The sequence below is a fragment of the Octopus sinensis genome, linkage group LG3 (assembly GCF_006345805.1).
Source record: "Octopus sinensis linkage group LG3, ASM634580v1, whole genome shotgun sequence".
NCBI classification, from domain to species: domain Eukaryota; kingdom Metazoa; phylum Mollusca; class Cephalopoda; order Octopoda; family Octopodidae; genus Octopus; species Octopus sinensis.
The window spans coordinates 118,820,070-118,840,319 of NC_042999.1; the positions used below are offsets into that span (position 1 = coordinate 118,820,070).

At 34.5% G+C, this 20,250-nt stretch overlaps 1 protein-coding gene across 1 annotated transcript in view; it reads left to right on the forward strand.

Moving 5' to 3' along the window:
• LOC115209871 (retinal guanylyl cyclase 2-like) overlaps positions 1–20,250 on the forward strand; it is an 870,127-nt gene that overhangs the window by 833,624 nt on the left and 16,253 nt on the right. Inside the window, exons 16-17 of the mRNA XM_029778448.2 lie at positions 11,043–11,141; positions 14,648–14,739. Of these exons, the coding sequence (XP_029634308.2) occupies positions 11,043–11,141; positions 14,648–14,739 (191 nt within the window). The remainder of the gene's footprint in view (positions 1–11,042; positions 11,142–14,647; positions 14,740–20,250) is intronic.

Here is a 20,250-nt window from a genome sequence, read left to right on the forward strand (position 1 = left end):
TAGGTTCCTTTCTGTTAACTTACTTTTGTTTCTTACTGGGCTCATAAGTATGTTTTGCTCTTTCTACTCTCACTGATGTTTCCAATGACTGCCAACCACTTCATAGAGTCCATCTCCTCCACAAATAATTGCAATTCAATGGAAAAGATTAGCAACTAGACGTTTCTGGAGCGTTTTGTGCATGATGCTAAGACCACAGCACTAAACTGAAGACTGGGATTGGTTGTGCTTTGTATACAGTGATAGCAACAGTCACAGTCGTTCTCTTAATATCAGAGGCTTATAAGGAATACAAGTTGGTAAAATCTTTAGCATGCCAGGTGAAATGCTTAGCAGTATTTCGTCTGTCTTTATGTTCTGCGTTCAAATTCTGCTGAGGTTGACTTTGCTTTTCACCCTTTCGGGGTCGATTAAATAAGTACCAGTTACACTCTGGGGTTGATGTAATCAACTGAATCCCTTTGTCTATCCTTGTTTGTCCCCTCTGTGTTCAGTCTCCTGTGTGCAATAAAAAAATAAATATCAGGGGCTTATTGTTGTTCACGCTGCTACTACTGTTTGCCACTCTCTTTTTCTTCCTTTTTCTTTTTCTTCTGTGTAGAAGAGACTGCAGTGCTTTTTAATACCACATGTATAATAACTGGGCTTACTTCCATGAATCACCAGTTTGATTGACCTGATTCCTCGGCAGAATATAGCTTCTGGATAGCTTTGTAATTTTCATGGGTTATCTGGATTTAGCTTTAGACCCCCATCCAAGTATATGTCTTTGCAGATCACCTCTTTGTGCATTACCTGCTCATAGTGTACTGCAAAGATGTCGAGCCAGGGTCCAATGTCAGTACCAAAATCACTGGCTGTAACCTTTGAATTTTTCATACCCATGTATCATTGAACTGTCCTGTGGGCAGGGATGTAGTACTTGAGTCCTGCCAACCTACTTACTACATCCTCTGTCTCAAATAATATGCACTACTCCTATATGCTTTGCTCTTATTGAGGTTGCATACATTCTACTGCACATCCGCTAAGACGATTTCCAACTTCTCTCTCTGTAGCATATGAAAATCTCACTCATTTTTTTGTCACTCTTTATTGTTTGAATTTGAATAAATATTCTAGACAAGGATACACTTACTTTCATTTTGAAGCATACCTCATATTTGTTGTTCCTTAGTATGAAGTTAACTCATGTCGAATAACTCTTTTCGGTTTGCAATGATGGCAAAAGATGAGTGGTTATTTTTGAGTTTTTGGTACTTTTTCTTTTCGACTTATCAGATGTCAATTCTTGTTTATAAATGAGTCTGTTTGTTTAAAATGTAATCATGTTGAGAGCATTTAAGTTTTCTGAGATCATTAAAGAAATGAGAAAATTAAATTAGATGAAAACATTGAAATCATACAATTAGAGTAGAACTATCCACACAAATATTTAGATGAAGATAAAATTCATAGTATAAAACACAAAAATCATGAAGAAAATTAGAAAAATATACTACAGAAGAATTTTATTTATATTTAAAAAAAAAAACAGAATCAATATTAGAAATAAGATAATACACTAGATATCCTAGTTATAAAGTAAAGCTCTGATATAAATAAACAGATAGTTAAGTGAATGGAAAAGTCTAAACAGAAAAGAAAAGAACAATTGACTACAGTGTTCAAAACACCAGCCCAAAACTGATCTAGATATAAAGTACCATGCAAAGTCTTTGGCCACTTTAAGCTATTGTAAGTTTCTACTAATTGCCAGTTTATAAGTGGATGTTTTGCATTACATTTTTAAAGATGAGACATTGGCTCTGTTGGTGTCATTTCCATACCTAATCATCATATTTTGTAGTAGGGGTTCTAAATGAGAGGGAAAGATGTGAGACCATCAAAAATAGCCATGCAAAAGATTCTGGCCACCTCACATTAACCAGAAGCTGTTCACTGAACCAAAGAGTGGCACTTTATCATGCGCAAAAGAAGAAGAATTGGGTGCTCATATCTACTAGCATAACTGTTGAGGATGGGGGAGTCTAGTGGCAGTTCGCCCTGGGTGGAACTTTTGGGTTTGCTGTTGGCAGTATGCCTTTTTGTCGGATCTGGGAGGGGGGGACAGCAAATGGCAGGACTGCTCTGGGCAGCACACACTATATCTATACTAGTGCTCATATCAAATAAACCTACACTGAAGGAAACCATAACCAGCCACTGCCACCTATAAATCTGATAACGAGGCCTCATTTCAGTGAGGAAGAGGAGCTAGTGCACAATGATGCCATCAAGAGGTAGACCCTAAAATGGCATGCATTCTCTCCTGATGATCCTATACATTTGTTGGCTTACAGTATGTGAAGCTTTTGACTGGTAGCACTTGCATGTGCAAGTTATTTGCAAAACATATGAATATATAAATGAAAGGAAATAATACGGAACAAACTAGAGCCATCTACACTGAAGAAAAATATTTAGAAAAGAATAAAACAAAAATACATAAATAAAAAAACACAAAATACCAAAATATATTAGGGAAAAAGGAAAAGTGCAACTCACTCTCAGGTCAATAACCTACAAGACTTGCCAAAAAGAAAGTAAACTATATTAAAGCTAAAAGTGACACAAAAGCTTTAGGCTAAAATCAGAAACAAAATGTTTGTTCTTCGCTCTACAGGAACAATGTATAGCTAAAAATATTTACAAAAATAAAGAAACAAATTATTAATATCAAGTGTAAAAGAGAGTGTCAATAATAATTGCAGCATTATATAGGATAAAATGAATAAAAGCATGAACAAAAACATAAAAATGGTAATCCTGCTAGGCACAATCCACTCCCTATACAAAGCACTTTCAACTCAATAGCACAACTCAAGCAGTATACCCTCTGCACAAAGCACATGCCCTAAACAATTACTGCCAAATAAAACAACACAGCTGAGACAACACTTAGGCTTATGGTATCACTACAAAACTGTATGAAATGACAAACGTAGTGCATACTCAATAGAATAACCATAATAGCACATTTTCTTATATACTATAACCCTATATGACCAACAATGCATACAAACTTCTACACAGTTGCTGCTTAGCAAAACATATTTTAGAAAGCAACCAGTGCACTCTGCTAACTGGTAGACATTAGAAAGGGCATCCAGCCATAGAAACCATGCCTCAATCGATGGTTGGAGTCTGGACAACTACCTGCTAGCCAAATCCATGTCAAACCGTCCAAGCCATGCCAGCATGGAGAATGGATGTTAAATGATGGTGATGATGATGACTACTCAGTAACATAACTCAACATTCATAGCATCAGTGCTTGCTAATATTCTTTTCTCACATGGTCAGCTCACTTTGAATTCAAATTACCTCTGCCCACTGCTTCCTTATAAATACTTTTAGTCGAAAAACAAAAAAACAAACTATTGCACTGTTTGCAGTCTGTATTAAGCACAGCAGTAAATGCAACATATTTACAGTAGTTTACAAAATCAATTATTCTTCTATGGATAAAACATGTGTATTAAGAAACATAAAGAGTTAATTACTGTCACAAATTAACTTTAATAATATGTACTTTCTACGCAAAAATCCTTTCAACTAAAAGCACAAGGCCTGAAATTTTGGGGGAGGAGACTAGTTGATTACATCAACCCCAGTGTTTCATTGATACTTAATTTGCCAACCCCGAAAGGATGAAAGGCAAAGTTGACAATAACAGTATTTGAACTAAGAATGAAGAAATCAAATTCAATGGCTGGCATCCATGCGACTGAGATCATTGCCACAGCAACAAACTGGCCTCTGTGCTGATGGCACATAAAAGGCACCATTCAAGCGTGATCATTACCTGCGTCGCCTCAATGGCACTTGTGCTGGTGGCACGCGAAAAATCATCCAACCCATGCTAGCATGGAAAGCGGACGTTAAACGATGATGAGGAGGATGAATGAAAAGATGGACCAAATGCTAATGATTCTGTCAGATTGCAGCAAAAATATTTTTATGATTGGCTGCTAATTCAGAATGATCTTTGTGACCAATGGAAGCACACAAATTTTACATTTGGCTGCAGTACTGTTTATGATAAAAAAAAAAACGATAAAAATCTGTTTACAACAGCAAGAGTTGTTAGATTTTGATACTTGGTAAAATCCTACATCTAAAGCCAAATTCAGCAAATGATAACTAGCAAAAGCAATAACATCAAACTTAGATTTCTCTCTGCAAATTAGAAGCTTTCTAGTAATTTTTCTACTTTGCAAATTATGCTTACCATATATATATATATATATATATATATATATATATATATGTATGTATGTATGTATATGCATATATGCATGTATGGATCAAAACAGTTTTATTCAAACTCTTTGGTACTCTGAGTTTCAAGTGGGATGCTAATCTTTAGCCATTAGAGTCAGACTTCAGTGGCTAAAGATTAGCATCATGATTGAAACTCAGAGTACCAAGGAGTTTGAATCAAACTATTTTGATCTCTACATGTAACTCCCAATAAATGTATTGAGTACCCTTCTTTCATTTGTCTACTCACTAGTATATGTGTATGTGTGTGTATATATATATATACACACATCATCATCATCATGCTGGCATGGGTAGGAGGGTTTGATAAGAGCTGACCATCAGAAGATGACACCAGACTTCTGCAACCGTCTTGGCAGGATTTTTACAGCTGGATGCCCTTCCAAATGCTAACCACTTTACAGTGGGGACTGGATGCTTTTTAAGTGGCAAGTACCTTCCAAGACAAAAAAAATCTTTTAAGAGTGGAGTGGATATTGAAGGAGGTGATCTTGTGTCAGGTGATGAAAAGTTATAATGAGACAGAGAGACAGAAACAGGTGTCTTGCAGTAGAGGAGGTACAAGGTTACCTAACTAGAGAGAGAAAGGGGGAGAGAGAGAAAGAGATCAGGAATGAAGACAGAAACACATGTGCTTTTGCAAAGGAGATACATGGTCACCCAACCTGAGGAAAGTACAGGAGGAGAAGAAAGAGAGTAGAAGACAGCAGAATAGAGATGGTGGCAAAGTGCCAGGCATACTCACAAGGGACATGGGATAAAAATATAAATGGGATGGTTGAGTAAAAGAAGAGAGAGAGAGAGAGAGATGATGACAAGATATGGTGGATATATATGGTGGAGAGATATATAAACCTGGGTGTATATAGAGTGGGGTACGGGTTACTGGATAGCAATGATACAGTGAGTCAGGGCATGTGGGTGGAACACACAGGCCAGGAGCTAGCAGATATGTATATTTTGATCTGCTTCATTGTTTTGTGACTATGTCAATATAAGTTACATTTGCCCTAAATGGTCTCATGCTAGAATTATCACCTTTATTAAGTCACTGAAAAAATAAACTCTCATAATATTGTACAAGAGCATCAAATAATCAACATACACAAATATTTTATGATCATGTATTTCAGAAGATGTACCAAGTAGAAACATATTGTTGGTAGTGTTTTCCAAGGAAAACAGTAAGAACTTCATGTGAGATTACATTTTCCTCTTTGATCAGCAAATTAAGCAATTGAAATACATCTGTATAATAGGTGGTTCATACAATGTTTGTTTTTCTATGCTAGCAAGGATTAGACTGGGAGGGTCTTCAGGCAAGTCTATATGACTGGATAATTTTCCATCTGTTTTCCAGGTAAAGAAATTTTGCTAATAGGAAATGGTAGTGAGCATCACCAGTTGCAATTGAGCTACAAATGTTGACATCACCTTCAGTAACATAGCCCACTCTGTATTGTAAACATGCACACACACACACACACACACACACACACACATCAGGTTTGTTTCAGTTTCTCTCTTCCAAATTCATTGGTCCAATGCTACATGCTCAAGGTGCTGCACAATGAGAATAAAGCAAAATCCTCTAGTGCATATATATATATATATATAATATATATATATACATGTGCACACACATGCACACACACACACACACATACACACACAACAGCAACAAGTTTTTTAAGCCCACTTACCCTCATAAAGAAAATATTAGTCTAGTGGTACTTCGTGACCATCATTTCGATTTTACCCTATCCTCTACAATCCCTTTCATCTACTCACCCTCCATCATTTCTAACTCTGTCATCTTTAGCAATATTTTTCTTTGGTTTTCTTCCACTTCTTTATATAATCAACTCCACCACTTCCCTTATCCAATTGCTTCCTACCTTCTTCAGCATATGGCTCAGCCATCTTATCCCATTTCTTTCCACAAGATCCATCACCATGATGTAACACTTCTATATATTCTTTACATGGGAACTGAGCCATAGCCAATATTTCCCTTGAATTCACAGTACACACAAGAGCTACTGCTATTCTTGTTGCCTTCAGTTTTAAAGTTTCCACTATCACCACTTTTTCTTCCTTATTTGTCTTTACATAAATGTTTGCATTTACAGTTGAATCCAGTAACAATTATTATCATTTTTTTTTTGATTTTGCTAATCTTTTTTTAAAGCTGATTATTTGTTTACAAAATTTTAAAAAATCCAAGTTCTTTTGAATCTATCCATTAGTGCCATCATTTTGGCTAGCACTCCTTCCTACTCTTCTAGAAATCATGTTGAGTAATTTAAGAAATAAACCTTATATAGTAATATAATGATATGATAAACCATATTTTTCTACCATATTTTAATAGCGCTGATACACAAATAGTTTAAGGCCTTTGGTTGACAAAATGTCACTCACCCTTTTAAAAATCTTTCTCATCAAATAAAACATGGCAAGATACAATTTTGTTTTTCTTTTGAGCTTTGTTTTAGGTGTCTGTTCATGACAAACAGCAACAACAACAGCAATAAAAATGATGACAGTAACAATATATCAACAAAAAATATACAAACAAAGCTAATATACAATATTGAACAAAACAATCCAGTATAACATGAACAAATGCAAAAGTTAAAGTAGCATGTCTTAGTAATTATGATTGTAAATATTTTTTCTTTTCTTTTAGTTGTCACTAGTGCATGAATAGAAAAGGAGTATTACAACAATGAAAGAAAGATGAAACAATACTAAAATGAATCTTGTTATTAAATTAAAGAAATTGAAAGCATTCTTTTTACTACTTTCTGCACATCTGCAATTGATGTCATGCTCATGCACTCAATTCAATTAGAAAGATCTAAAACAGAATTGCACTGAAATCAGATGGCAGCACAAGCAATCATAAATTATTTCTAAACTCTTGAGAGACACCTATTATGTTTTGTATTGATAAGGCAATTTTCACCTGATCTAGTATCAATATAGTTATCGAAAAAAAAATCCTATAAAATATATGGACGACAAATATGACTCCTCAATAAAAGTTAAAATTTTGCATTCAGAATTTGGATACAATTAAATACTAAATTCTTTTCTTTCGTTATTAAGCATATTCTCTCCGATATTATAACGTTTTAACATACAAACTCATAGGTTATATGATAAAATTACTTTTAACAGTTTGGCAATGCTTTCAACTGAAACTAATTTGTTTTACAGCATTTTGATTGGATGAAAATGTGTTCAGTTTGTTTACAACCTTGCAAAGAGAAAATAAGAACCACCATACGGTTGAAGTGCAAGAAATTTATAATGACTACTGTGATAATTTTATTTACTTGAATATTATGTTCTGGATATGTGAATGAAAATATGTTATGCATATATGAAATTTTTATTGCATTGGTTTACATCTAGAAGTTCGATAGTGAAGTAAAATTATATTGATATTTTGGTTGAATGCAGCTGACAAGTCTATTGCAGTAGAGGAAATGAAAGACAGATTATTAAATTATCTTGTGAAATTTAAGTATATGAGGTCAGGAATGGATATCAAGCTGGAAAATAATTTGTATGGGTTAATATTTTCAGAATAATTCTTATAACAAATCTCAACAATACAAACCACAAAATAACCATCTGCACTTAGGAATATGTAATATATATTTTTTTGTCACTTTCAATTATATAACTTGTTTGTATTTAAAATGAACATGTTTTAGTTATGTACTATAAAGGTACATCTTGCCACCATGTTCAAATCATCCCTATATAGTGCAAGTGGTCATGTGTGTCCAGAGGAAAACATTTATTCTTGTCCTTCTATCATGCTTCAGCCTCTCAATGCATGGCATAAAGCCGCTCACTGTCAAGGGGGATTTTTTCATCTTGCAGTTACTTAGTGACCTCATTAGTGTTAGTGCCATGTAAAATGCTCCCTATTCACTCTGTAAAGTGATTGGCATTAGGAAGGAGATCCTGTCATAGAAACCACACCAGAAAAGATATTGGCTCTTGATACAGGCCTCCATCCAACACAAGAGCATAGAAGAAAGACATTAGATAATGATGATGATCATGACCATGAGGAGGAGAGGGGGAGGAAGGGGAAGGGGAAGTGGAAGAAGAGGAAAAAAAGAAGAAGAGGAAGCAGAGGAAGAACAAGAGAAAAACAAAGAGGAAGGAAAGAAAGAGAAAGAAGAGGAAGAAGGTGAAGAAAAGGTTGAAGAAGATGATGATAGTGATGATGATGATGATGAAGAAGAAGAAGAAGAAGAAGAAGAAGAAGAAGAAAAGGAAGAGGAGAAGGAGGGGCAGAGGTTATTGTTGTTGATGGTGGTGGTGGTGATGTTGGTAGTGGTGGTGTTGATGCTGCTGTTGTTGTTGTTGTTGTTGTTGGTGGTGGTGGTGCTGCTGCTGCTGCTGTTGCTAGTATTAACATAGCATTGAATATTCTGATTTAAAAAATACCACCTTAAGTCTTTTGTTACTAGAAAATATTGCCAGGCAGAGAGTGGGAAGATATTACCTGAGGATAAGCATAAAGGACATCTCGGCTGATGAATGATGAAACAAGCTTCAGTGTCTTTTCTGTCAATATAAAACACTAGCCTTTATATATTTTCTGTAACTGAAGATCCAAGCTCAAAAAAAAAAAAAGAAAAGAAAAGCAAAGAAAAAGATCTGAGATCTAAACAGAGATATTTTATCAACAAAAAATATTGTCTGTAATACTAGGGGTGGAAATAGTGTGGAAATCCATCATACACACACACACACACACACACACACACACATATATATATATATATATATATATATATATATATATTGTTATGTTTCGGAATGGTCATTTTGCCAGTTTAACCAATATATATATATAAATACAGTGTACATTTAAGCACATAAGAGGTATCCATCATAGGATTCCTTTCATGCTAGAAGGAACAGCTAAAGTCTAAATCACTATTAGGGATAAAAACTCGAAGGGAATGAAACATAAAAACATTTACCATCTATCTCCTGGACCATGGTTTCAGACTTTTTTTAGCAAATAAAATAATGTGTTTAAATGTACACTGTATTTAAATGAATAATAGGTAGTCTATTGACTAATTTTTCTACACGCCAGGCCACAGGTAGTAAAAATTTCTAAAATCTTTATTACCCTGATATTATTAATTATATATGTATGTATGTATGTATGTATGTATGTATGTATGTATGTATGTATGTATGTATGTGTGTGTGTGTGTGTGTGTGTGTGTGTGTGTGTGTGTGTGTGTGTGTGTGTGTGTGTGTGTGTATGTATGTTTGTATGTATGTACATCCATTCATACATACGCATGTATGTATGTATTAAGTACTTTACCTTAAGTTACAGTTCTAGTCTTTTAAATAGAATCTACATAAGTAACTACTCCAATCAGTTGAGCACCATAACCACCATGGAAACACAGTGACCATACAAAAATTGATATCTCCATGAAAACTAAACTTGGCCCTCCAAGACTAGTGTCATAAATATCTGATTCAAAAGACAGCCGTTTTTATCAGAAATATTTTATGGAGGGGTTACTTCTTCAACAACCCAGATAAATCTACTAAAAAAATTCCTTATCAGGGCAACAGACTTTTAATATCCTTTAAAGAAAAGCTCTATCAAATAATAAAAAGAAAATTCTGCAGCATTCACTACAAATTCCAATCTATATTGGACACAAACTCAAGGAAATTTGGAAGTTTATTCATACAATCAAACCAAACAAAGCCCTATACTGAATTGACCAAACTACATACTTCCATCTTGCCTTTAATGCAATAAGCAGCAAGTACGAAAAATAGAAAATGGGAAACACTGAACGATAAAGAAGATAATAATTCTAGAGCAAAAGCATATTAGTGATGGGATGTAGGCATTATTTCTTTTGTAAATAAGGGCCCAGTTTATTATGACAACTCTGTCTAGATTAACAAAATCCCCAACATCCTGCTTAGATGTCTGCATGGAAAGAAAATGCCTAGGTGAAGGTTAGTGACCTCATTGGTTTTTACCTACTATAGTACATCAAAATTTGCTTCTCAAGAATTGGAGAGGGATTTTTCTGAGATGATGGTCTGCTGACACAACATGATTGTAGTCCACAAACTGTTGACTGATTTGAATAAAAATTTGTACTTCATTTAAAAGAGCCAAGTGTCTCACTTTATCATAGATATCAACTTCACTTTTACAAACAATTTGGGTATTTATTTTAGATGTGAATACTTCCTTATATTATCCATTTTCATTAATCAAACAAGTTCCTACTCTACATTCATTTACAATCAAACAACCCTAAAAACACAGCTAAAATCTTTGTATAAAATATTTCCCCTCAGATTCTCACACCTGTCAGCTAACAAACAAATCTTTAAAGGCTCTTCCTGCTTCTGCAATGATATCCTAACTAGAAGTGGATTAAAGGACAAGTGAATATATACCTAAAACCCCTGAACATAACAAACATAGAAATCCACCCTACAAATTAACTATTGCAACCCCAAAAAGCAAGAACATTTTTCATGCATTTTAAAAGACCCACAATACAGATACTAAGAAATTTCATTAAAAATACTAAATAAAATACTTTGCTCTACCTAAGCTACATTACATTATGTTTTTTTTCAAACCTATGACTCTCTTGTTTTATATTTCTTCCTTATTACAGGCCCATGCGCAGCCGGTGTGGTAGGGTTAAGAATGCCAAGGTACTGTTTATTTGGTGACACTGTTAATACAGCTTCACGCATGGAGTCCACAGGACTACGTAAGTATAACCTTTCACTTTTAGCTATAACTATCTTTTTATGTGCTTCTGAATTAAAATTCTGCAAACACTATAGTCTAAGGCTAAAGAGGTTAGCATGTTGATTAGCACTCCAGGTTATCCCCAATAAAGCAGATATATGGGCAAAGGAATTCCAACCAGTTTCTTTTCTTTCCTTTTCTCTTGTATACCTTGAAATTATTTGAAGAGATTTTTTAGTTAAATTGGCAAGAGAGTTGGCTGCTGTTGCTAACAGTTTCAGTGACCACATAGATGGACCTTTTGTTGCTTCAGATACACACATACACACACACATGCAATCACACACACACACACACACACACACCACACACACACACACACACACATGTATTTGTGTGTGTGTGTGTGTGATAGATAGATAGATAGATAGATAGATAGATAGATAGATGGATGGATGGATGGATGGACAGACAGACAGCCTGACAGATAGATAAATTTGTTAACTTTTGCAAGGACAAGTTTGACAGTAACCTTTAAATTTTGGCTTGCTTGGCTTCATGAAATTGTTCTATACTTGGGTTCTTTTTGGCTTTATATAGTTTTCTTTAGCAAATGTATGTATGAGTTTATATATGTGTATATATACATGTGTGTGGGCATGTATGTGAGCATGTGTGTGAGTGAATATGTGTGTGCGAGAGAGTGTGTGTGTGTTTAAATTAATGTTTATTATTATGCCTATATATGTCATTATCATCATCATCATCATTGTTTAGCATCCATTTTCCATGCTGGCATGGGTTGGACGGTTCAACTGGGGTCTGGGAAGCCAGGAGGCTACAGCAGGCCCCAATCTGATCTGGCAGTGTTTCTACAGCTGGATGCCCTTCCTAATGCCAACCAATCTGAGAGTGTAGTGGGTGCTTTTTATGTGCCACTGGAGCTAGAGGAGCTGGAATTCACTACGATCAGATGGTGCTTTTTTTAATAGAAGAAGCATGTTCATTGCAGTGATCCTAGTATAAAGGCTTGGAATTTCTTATCAATCTCATTTTATGAAAAAAAATCTGATTTCTCTCTCTCTGTCCGTAACATGTGTGTAGAGAGGGGGAAGTAGGGAAAGAGGAAAGTTGTTGAGAGAGATATATACAGAGAGAGAGAGAGAGAAAGAGAGTGTGTATGTATGTGAAAGATAGATAAATAGGTAGTGTTGTCACCTTAGTAACTAACAAGTTTTGATTAAAAACGTGGGAATTTTAGGTGCTATTCTCTCAACACAATGCAACACAAACTTCAAAGAAAGACTATATCTATCTATACATATATAATAGATATAATTAATTTTATTTGTTTGATTGTTTGTGAGTGTTTCTGTCTTTCAACATATAGATAATACAACACTGACTTTAAAAAAAGACTTTCAATTTGAGCAATCAATGAAGGTACGTGTATGATTAATGACCTACTCTGGGTTGAAAACAAAGTAAGCTCCTGCATGATTTAGGGGAATATTGTTTAGAAATTTTTATGTGATACTTTTCGTGTGAAACAGCTGCACTCTTCCAGATATGGGGGTTGAACTTCACAGGATTTATTTAAATCTGATTAGAGAGTGAAAGTATTTCCTGGTCATGAAAATAAAGTCTAGTCTTTGGAATGTAATTCTTTTAATATTATAGATGTGAGGGTCCCATATGTGTGTGTGTGTGTGGTTCATGAGTAATGGAGTGCAGTGTAAGAGAAGAAGATTGTTGGAGACTGCAATGCTGCAAAATTGTCTCTTTAGATTAGTAACAACTTCGACTTGGTACTGTTGAAAAGGTCTACATGTAATAAATGCACTGAATATTTTTTGTGGCCTTCATTCAGGAAAGGAGAGTAATTCCGATTAGAGATGCTTGAGTTGTTTGTAGGCTGTCAAGGAGGATTAAAGGGTGGTGACATAGATGTGTCAATGGAAGAGAGTAAGGAAAATTATTGAATATTGTAATACATCAATATCCATCTCTTTTTGAGTTGTGTGGGAGCTAGTCGATTACATTGACCCCCCCCCCACCCAGTGCGAAACTAGTGGTTATTTTATCGACCCTAAAAGGATGAAAGGATGAAAGGCAAAATTGATTGTGGAGGAATTTGAATCCATAACATAAAGACAGACTAAATACTGTTAAGCATTTTGTTCAGCATGCTAATAATTCTGCCAGCTTGCCACCCTATAGTTTGTTCTTTCTTGAGCCATGCCTGGCTCATAAGGGCCGGTTTCTTGGTTTCTTTGGCGTATAGGTTCCCCACCTGGATGGGACGCCGGTCTGTGCAAGTGTGCCACCTTATAGTAGTACAGCAATATTGATAGTGTGTGAAGTAAGACACAGAGCTTTGTTGCCATAGATAAAAAAGAATATGTTACCAAAAATTTAAATCTATGATACAAGAAATAGGGAAAGCATCTCACACCAAATATAGTCAAACTTTCTGCTGATATTAAGTGCAAGAGCATTGATTTTTTTTTTTAAATCTCAGGAGAGACTGTTGTGTTGAATAAGAGAGAAAGCTTTGAGTTCATCTGGCTTTACATAAACCAACTAGCAGTTGCAGAGAAGAAAATGAGGCCCAAGGGGATAAAGGAGATTGTTTATAATTGTTTTTAATCATCTTTAAGATGTTTTATATGAAGGTATCAGGGTGGTAATTGTAAAGGTCAGAGAGGTTGTGCTTTTGTTGAAAGGCCACAATTCTATACTAATCAATGGTTTGAAGTAACTCAGTATAGATTGAAAATTCTGATATAAATTCACTTAGAAGTATATTATATGAGAATAATGGAAAGACTTCTATTAAAATTTCTTATTTGTGGTAGTGTAGTAACTAGACAAGTTTTCAAACTTAATATCTCTCCATGGAAGTGAGGCAAGTGAGGTGAAGAACAAATGGCTTTCAGATGGCTGATATGGTGAACGAAGATACTGGATTAAATTTGGCTTTAATTCACTGGTAAAAAAAATAAGACCAAGTAATCTCCTTTCAAAGTGAAAACTAAAACAAATATCTGCATACTTGTAAAAATATTCTTTAAATTTGAATACTTGAAGTTTTAAATATACAAAAACTGGAATATTTTTTTCAGTGGTTCACTAATCTCTATTATGTCCATGTGTGTGTGTGGGGGGGAGGGTGTTTACATATATTCACATGTGCACATTAACACTCACACACATACACACATTCTGTGGAGTGCAAATATTATTTATCTTGTTTTCTGAAGCAAGATAAAGAAATACTTATATTAATGTAAAATATCTCCACTAAATCAACTTACTTTCTGAAGGAAGAATAAGGATTTAGAAGCATTAACTAGCTAACCTATACAAACACACACATGAATGTACACATATTCCAACAAGAAAAAAAAATGTTATTTACTGCACCTTGTTGCAAAGAAAATAAATATTTTTATATTAGAAATATTTCTAGTTGTATGCTTCACAAGTTATTTTTCCATTTGTATAGATTTATTTCTTTTACAGCTTTCCGGATACACTTGAGTGGTTGTACAAAAGCCAAGCTTGATGAACTTGGGGGCTATAAATTTAAATATAGAGGAGAAGTCGAACTGAAGGTATGAATTTCATATATGTTACACCTATATTTCTACATATTACTGAAAGCTAAGTAGTGGTATCAACAAAAGCTTATCAAAATCAAAATAAATCTTATGCATTTATAAATGCACATATATATGTGTATATATGTATCTGTGTGTATGCCCATGTTTTTGTTACTTCTAAGGTTATTTACCTGATCTTCTAACCTATTTTTGCAGTTATTCTGCACTTGAAATTTACTTTATTTTCTATTTTCTGTAATATACACATGCGTGCATGCACACACACACACATATATATACATCGGTATATACATATGTGCAGCAATGCATATGCACATCCTGCATTCATGCACACACGTATATGCATGTGTGTGTGCATGTGTCTTCTTTCAACACAGAAGAATGTAATGGAGATATATCTCTTCCATGCAATATAACTTCCATTTCCTTCTCTAATAGATCTAATAGATCTCTCCCTCTCACTCTCTTTCTAATAAATCATAATCTGCATGTTATAGAAACATAACTTATTGTTGGGCAGTTTGCATATATTGAAAAAAATGTGTTTCCCTTTATGATTTGTATGCTGTTTTCACTTTTTCTTTTCTGGACTTATCTATCATTAAATTTATTTCTAAAAGAGTTTTAGCTTTTTTCATTTCTCTAGATTTCACTGAAATAACATTTTCACAATTCCAAGTACACAACGTATGGAACATAACAACATTTTATTAATTTTGAATAGATCTTTTCATCAGAAAAGGAATGAGTAGTATTTTGGATAGTTATATTTATCACCATCTAACTGACTTCTCATTGGTTGGATAGTTCTCAGTTAATTTCCTCTCTGTCAAAGATTCTTGACTGAAAATATCACCACACCTCTAAAAACGTTTTGTGAACTGTATTAAGGGATTTTTGATGACACAGACTTTTGCTGGTTTTCTTCGTTGATGTTAATATAGTTCAGTTCATATGAATTTAGTTTGAATTTTAGCAGATATAGTGTTAAAAGAAAAATATGTGGATACATGAAGGAAGCTACACAATGATTTAGTTTTCAGGAGGAAGAATACATACTAAGTGTTTAAAACTCTTTTTCTGTGTCTTCCATCATATCACCCTTTACTTAACAAACACAAACACTATCACACTCAGAGGAAATGTTTTGAATATGCAAATAAAGCACCTATTCTATTATGTTGGCCACAGTCTAATGATACTGAGTGGTGAACCAATTTTTTGAAGTAGCACCTAGCTATACCGATATAATGTAGGATAGATATAATAATAATGACAATAATCCTTAGGTGGAATTTATAAACATTCAATTCATTGCTACGCGTGTTTCCACAAATCACATATCTCTGAAGATCATAGTCCGTATTGCTGGGATGATTTCAGGGCAGTTCATAGTATCCATGGGTATTGGGTTGATCACCTTTATAGATTCATATATATATATACATACATATACAATAGGCTTCTTTCAGTTTCCATCTCCCAAATCCACTTGCAAGGCTTTGATTGGCCCAAGGTTATAGTAGAAGACACTTGCCAAAGGTGCCATGCAGTGGGATTGAACCCCAAACTAGGTGGTTGAGAAGCATGCTTCTTACCACACATCCACGCCTGAATGGTGGCACTAACATTTGCCACTAGATTTTTATTTGCTTTCTCCTACTAAGTAGTAAATTTCAATTCATTGGAAATTTTTTGCTCACATTATCCAACACATCTCTACCTATATGATATGTCCACCACTGCCACTTTACTCCCATTCTGTTCACTTTTGTTTGTCATTTTATATATGGATACTTAGCCGATCATGCCATTAGTCACATGCTTGTCTCAAAGCTTAAGCTACACAAGTGTAAATTTTCAACACCTCCTTGATTAAGACCTTTCTCTCTTCCAATATTTCCATTGATCATTGCCTCCACTGAGTCAGCAATTATCCTCTCCTACCACTATACATCTCTCATCCATCTCATGCACTATGCCCGTTTCTCTCCTCCCCACCTACTTCTCTAATTTACCACATTATCCTTCTCTTGTCCTTCTCTTGTTTATTATTTCATCATTACTTCTCTGCTGCTCAGTACTATCAGGCATCTCCTATCTCCACCTCTCTTGCTCTCTGGCTCCTTCTCCCTATCATCCCCACCCTCTCTTCTAAAATGTGAGTAGTCATGTAGCTCCTCTACAGCAAGAAACTTTTTCTGCTCTGGCTCCTTCTCTCATACATTTACCCATCTTTTGCTCCTCACTTTCCAGCATAAAGCTTACCCTTCCCACTTCCCTGGGATTATAGTCATACAAAATGCATGTTGACTCCACTATTTCCAGTGGTAGGGAAAAAAGCACCCAGTATACACTGCAAAATGGTTGGCATGAGGAAGGGCATCCAGTCATAGGAACTATGCCAAAGCAGACACTGTAGCATGATCCAGCCCTCGGGCCCACCAGATTTTGTCAAACTATTCAACCCATGCTAGCATGGTACATGAATGCTAAATGATGATGAAGTTACTTAAATGGAATCGGCTTTTCTTTTCACTGCTTAGACAGAATAAGAGATGTAGTTGCCAAAAAATGTACATAACTATATTTCATAATCAAAATATATGAACATCATCTTTCCTGTTATATTTATAAAGTTAAACAATATTGATATTGATTTCGCATGGTGTTTCAATTATTCTTTAATTAAATAATGAACTAAAATTCTAATTAGCTATGATCTAGTTGGTGTAAGAAGTTAATTATACTTTCATTAAGAAACGTGTGCCCAGCAGCTTGTAAATTGAATTATTTATCTATTCATTGTCAACAGAAGTGTAAGAAATTAGACCAGCTAAGTGGATAAAGTTGTTGCTTGTCATTAGGAAATTCATGCATTCATAACATGATTGTATCATTACTTTTCAGATTTGAACTGACTGAGGAAGAGAGGCTGCGTTCTTATTCTTTGTAGGCTTTTTCAGATAAGTCAGAGCTGATGCAGTCTATGTCTAAGTTGAACTTCTGTTTTCTGTTGTCTATGCCCTAACTACTTCTTGTAGTGAATTGCATTTTTGCATGTGTTTTATGACGACATTGATGAATAGGTGATAAAAAGCGATTGCTTTGCACACAATGATGTAATATAAATCATTTTATTTTTTTTTATAATGTTGACCATCATCTTATCCCTTTAGTTACAGGAGGCTCTCATATCTAATAAGAATGCAGGTGAGAGAGAAAAAAAAAGAAAGAAACAAGATTAGGTGAAGTTTTAAATTACTTGAATCTGTCAACTGGTTTGGTGATTTTTCAGAAATGAGATTAAATCTTATCACATAAGAAGGATGTCTACAGAATTAATTTTGCTTAGAGTCCTGAGGAAAAATGATATGATTCTTGAATCAGTAACCAGCATTGCATCATGTCTCAACATAAGAGATATTCTATTCATCTTAGTGAATCTAACTGAAAATAAAAAAGTAAATGGTTTAATAGAGAGTTGATCCTCTACGGTAAAACATTTTATCAAATATATTAGGAAACTTTTAAACATTTTTATGATCTAAAATTCTGTATAGCATATATCCTTTATTTTTATGTTTTTTACCTTGTTATTTGATTCAGTCATTAGACTGTGGTCATGCTGGGGCATCACTTTGAAGATTATAGTTGAACAAATTGAACCCCCAGTACATTCTTTTTTCCCTTTTAATGTCTGGGACTTACTTTAGTGGTCTCTTTTTACCAAATTGATAACTAATAGGTTTGTAAATACATCAATGGTAGCTGTCAAGCAAGGGTTGGGGACAAATGTAAACACAAAGACACATGCATACATACATACATACATACATACATACATACATACATACATACATACATGCATACATACATACATGCATGCATGCATACATACATACATACATACATACATACACACACACACACACACACACATACATAATAATAATAGAAAATTTAGACATATATATAATTATATTAGTGTGTTTAAATGTTGAGTAGAGCACTGGCACAGTTTAGGCTACTTGATGTCATCTGTAGTTGTGGTACACTTCTGTTGGATTTGCTTCAGGAACTTCTCTGTGGCAGTTAGGGTAATAGTTTTAATTAAAGGCAGCGAGCTGGCAGAAATGTTAGCACACCGGGCGAAATGCATAGCCGTATTTCGTCTGCTGTTATGTTCTGAGTTCAAATTCCGCCGAGGTCGACTTTGCCTTTCATCCTTTCTGGGTTGATAAATTAAGTACCAGTTATGCACTGGGGTCGATGTAAGCGACTTAATCTGTGTGTCTGTCCTTGTTTGTCCCCTCTGTGTTTAGCCCCTTGTGGGTAGTAAAGAAATAGGTATTTTGTCTGTCTTTACGTTCTGAGTTCAAATTCTGCCAAGGTCATCTTTGCCTTTCATCCTTTCAGGGTTGATAAATTAAATACCAGTTGCGTACTGGAGTCGATCTAATCGACTGGCCCCTTTCTCCAAAATTTTGGACCTTGTGCCAAGAGTAAAAAAGAATTAATAGTAGGAGATGGATTTCATATTAGACTTTTATTAGGTACAACATATGTTTCGACCCATCAGTCTGGGTCTCTTCAGATACATTGATAAAGAAGGTCTCACTTGAGAATTTTGTGTCAGCTGGCTTATTGTTATATGCCCATCCAGTTTGAACTGGATATAACAACAAGCCAGTATATAACAACAAGCTAGCTGACACAAGAAAAAAATCTCTAGTGAGGCTTCTTTGTCAATGTACCTGAAGAGACCCAGACTGATTGGTCAAAACATATGTTGTATCTGATAAAAGTCTAATATGAAATCTATCTTATATTATTAATTAATACTATATATATATACATACATTTACTGTATGTATATATATATATATATATATATATATATATATAGTCTTCGCTACATTTGCGGTACCTGCCAGAGGGAGTGTTTGTCCAGGATAGGACTACACAGCCACAGCAGGAAATGTATCAGGACATGAAATATAAAAGCCAGACTAGACTACTTCATGTGCAACTCCATTGTCTCCCGAGACAGAAAGGATGCCAATGCAATACAATATATATATGTATATGTATACATGTGAATGTGTGTGTATATATATATATATATATATATATATATATTGAGCTGATGTTGGATCTATCTGGGCTGATGTAAGAAGTGTCACCTGTTTAAAATATACCTTGTTTAAAACTTTACCTGTTGATGGTGCATTATGTGATGATGTAATCTATGAATAATTGAAAAAAATGTTACTGAAATATCTATCTTAAATTTTAAATACCATTTGTGTTTACTTTTATATATATATATACATACACATATAAACATATGCACTTATACATATATATTCATACACACACACGTCATATATATATATATATATATATATGACAGGCTTCTTTCAGTTTCCATTTATCAAATCCACTCACAAGGCTTTGGTTGTTCCAGGGCTATATTAGAAGACTTCTAACCAGATTTTA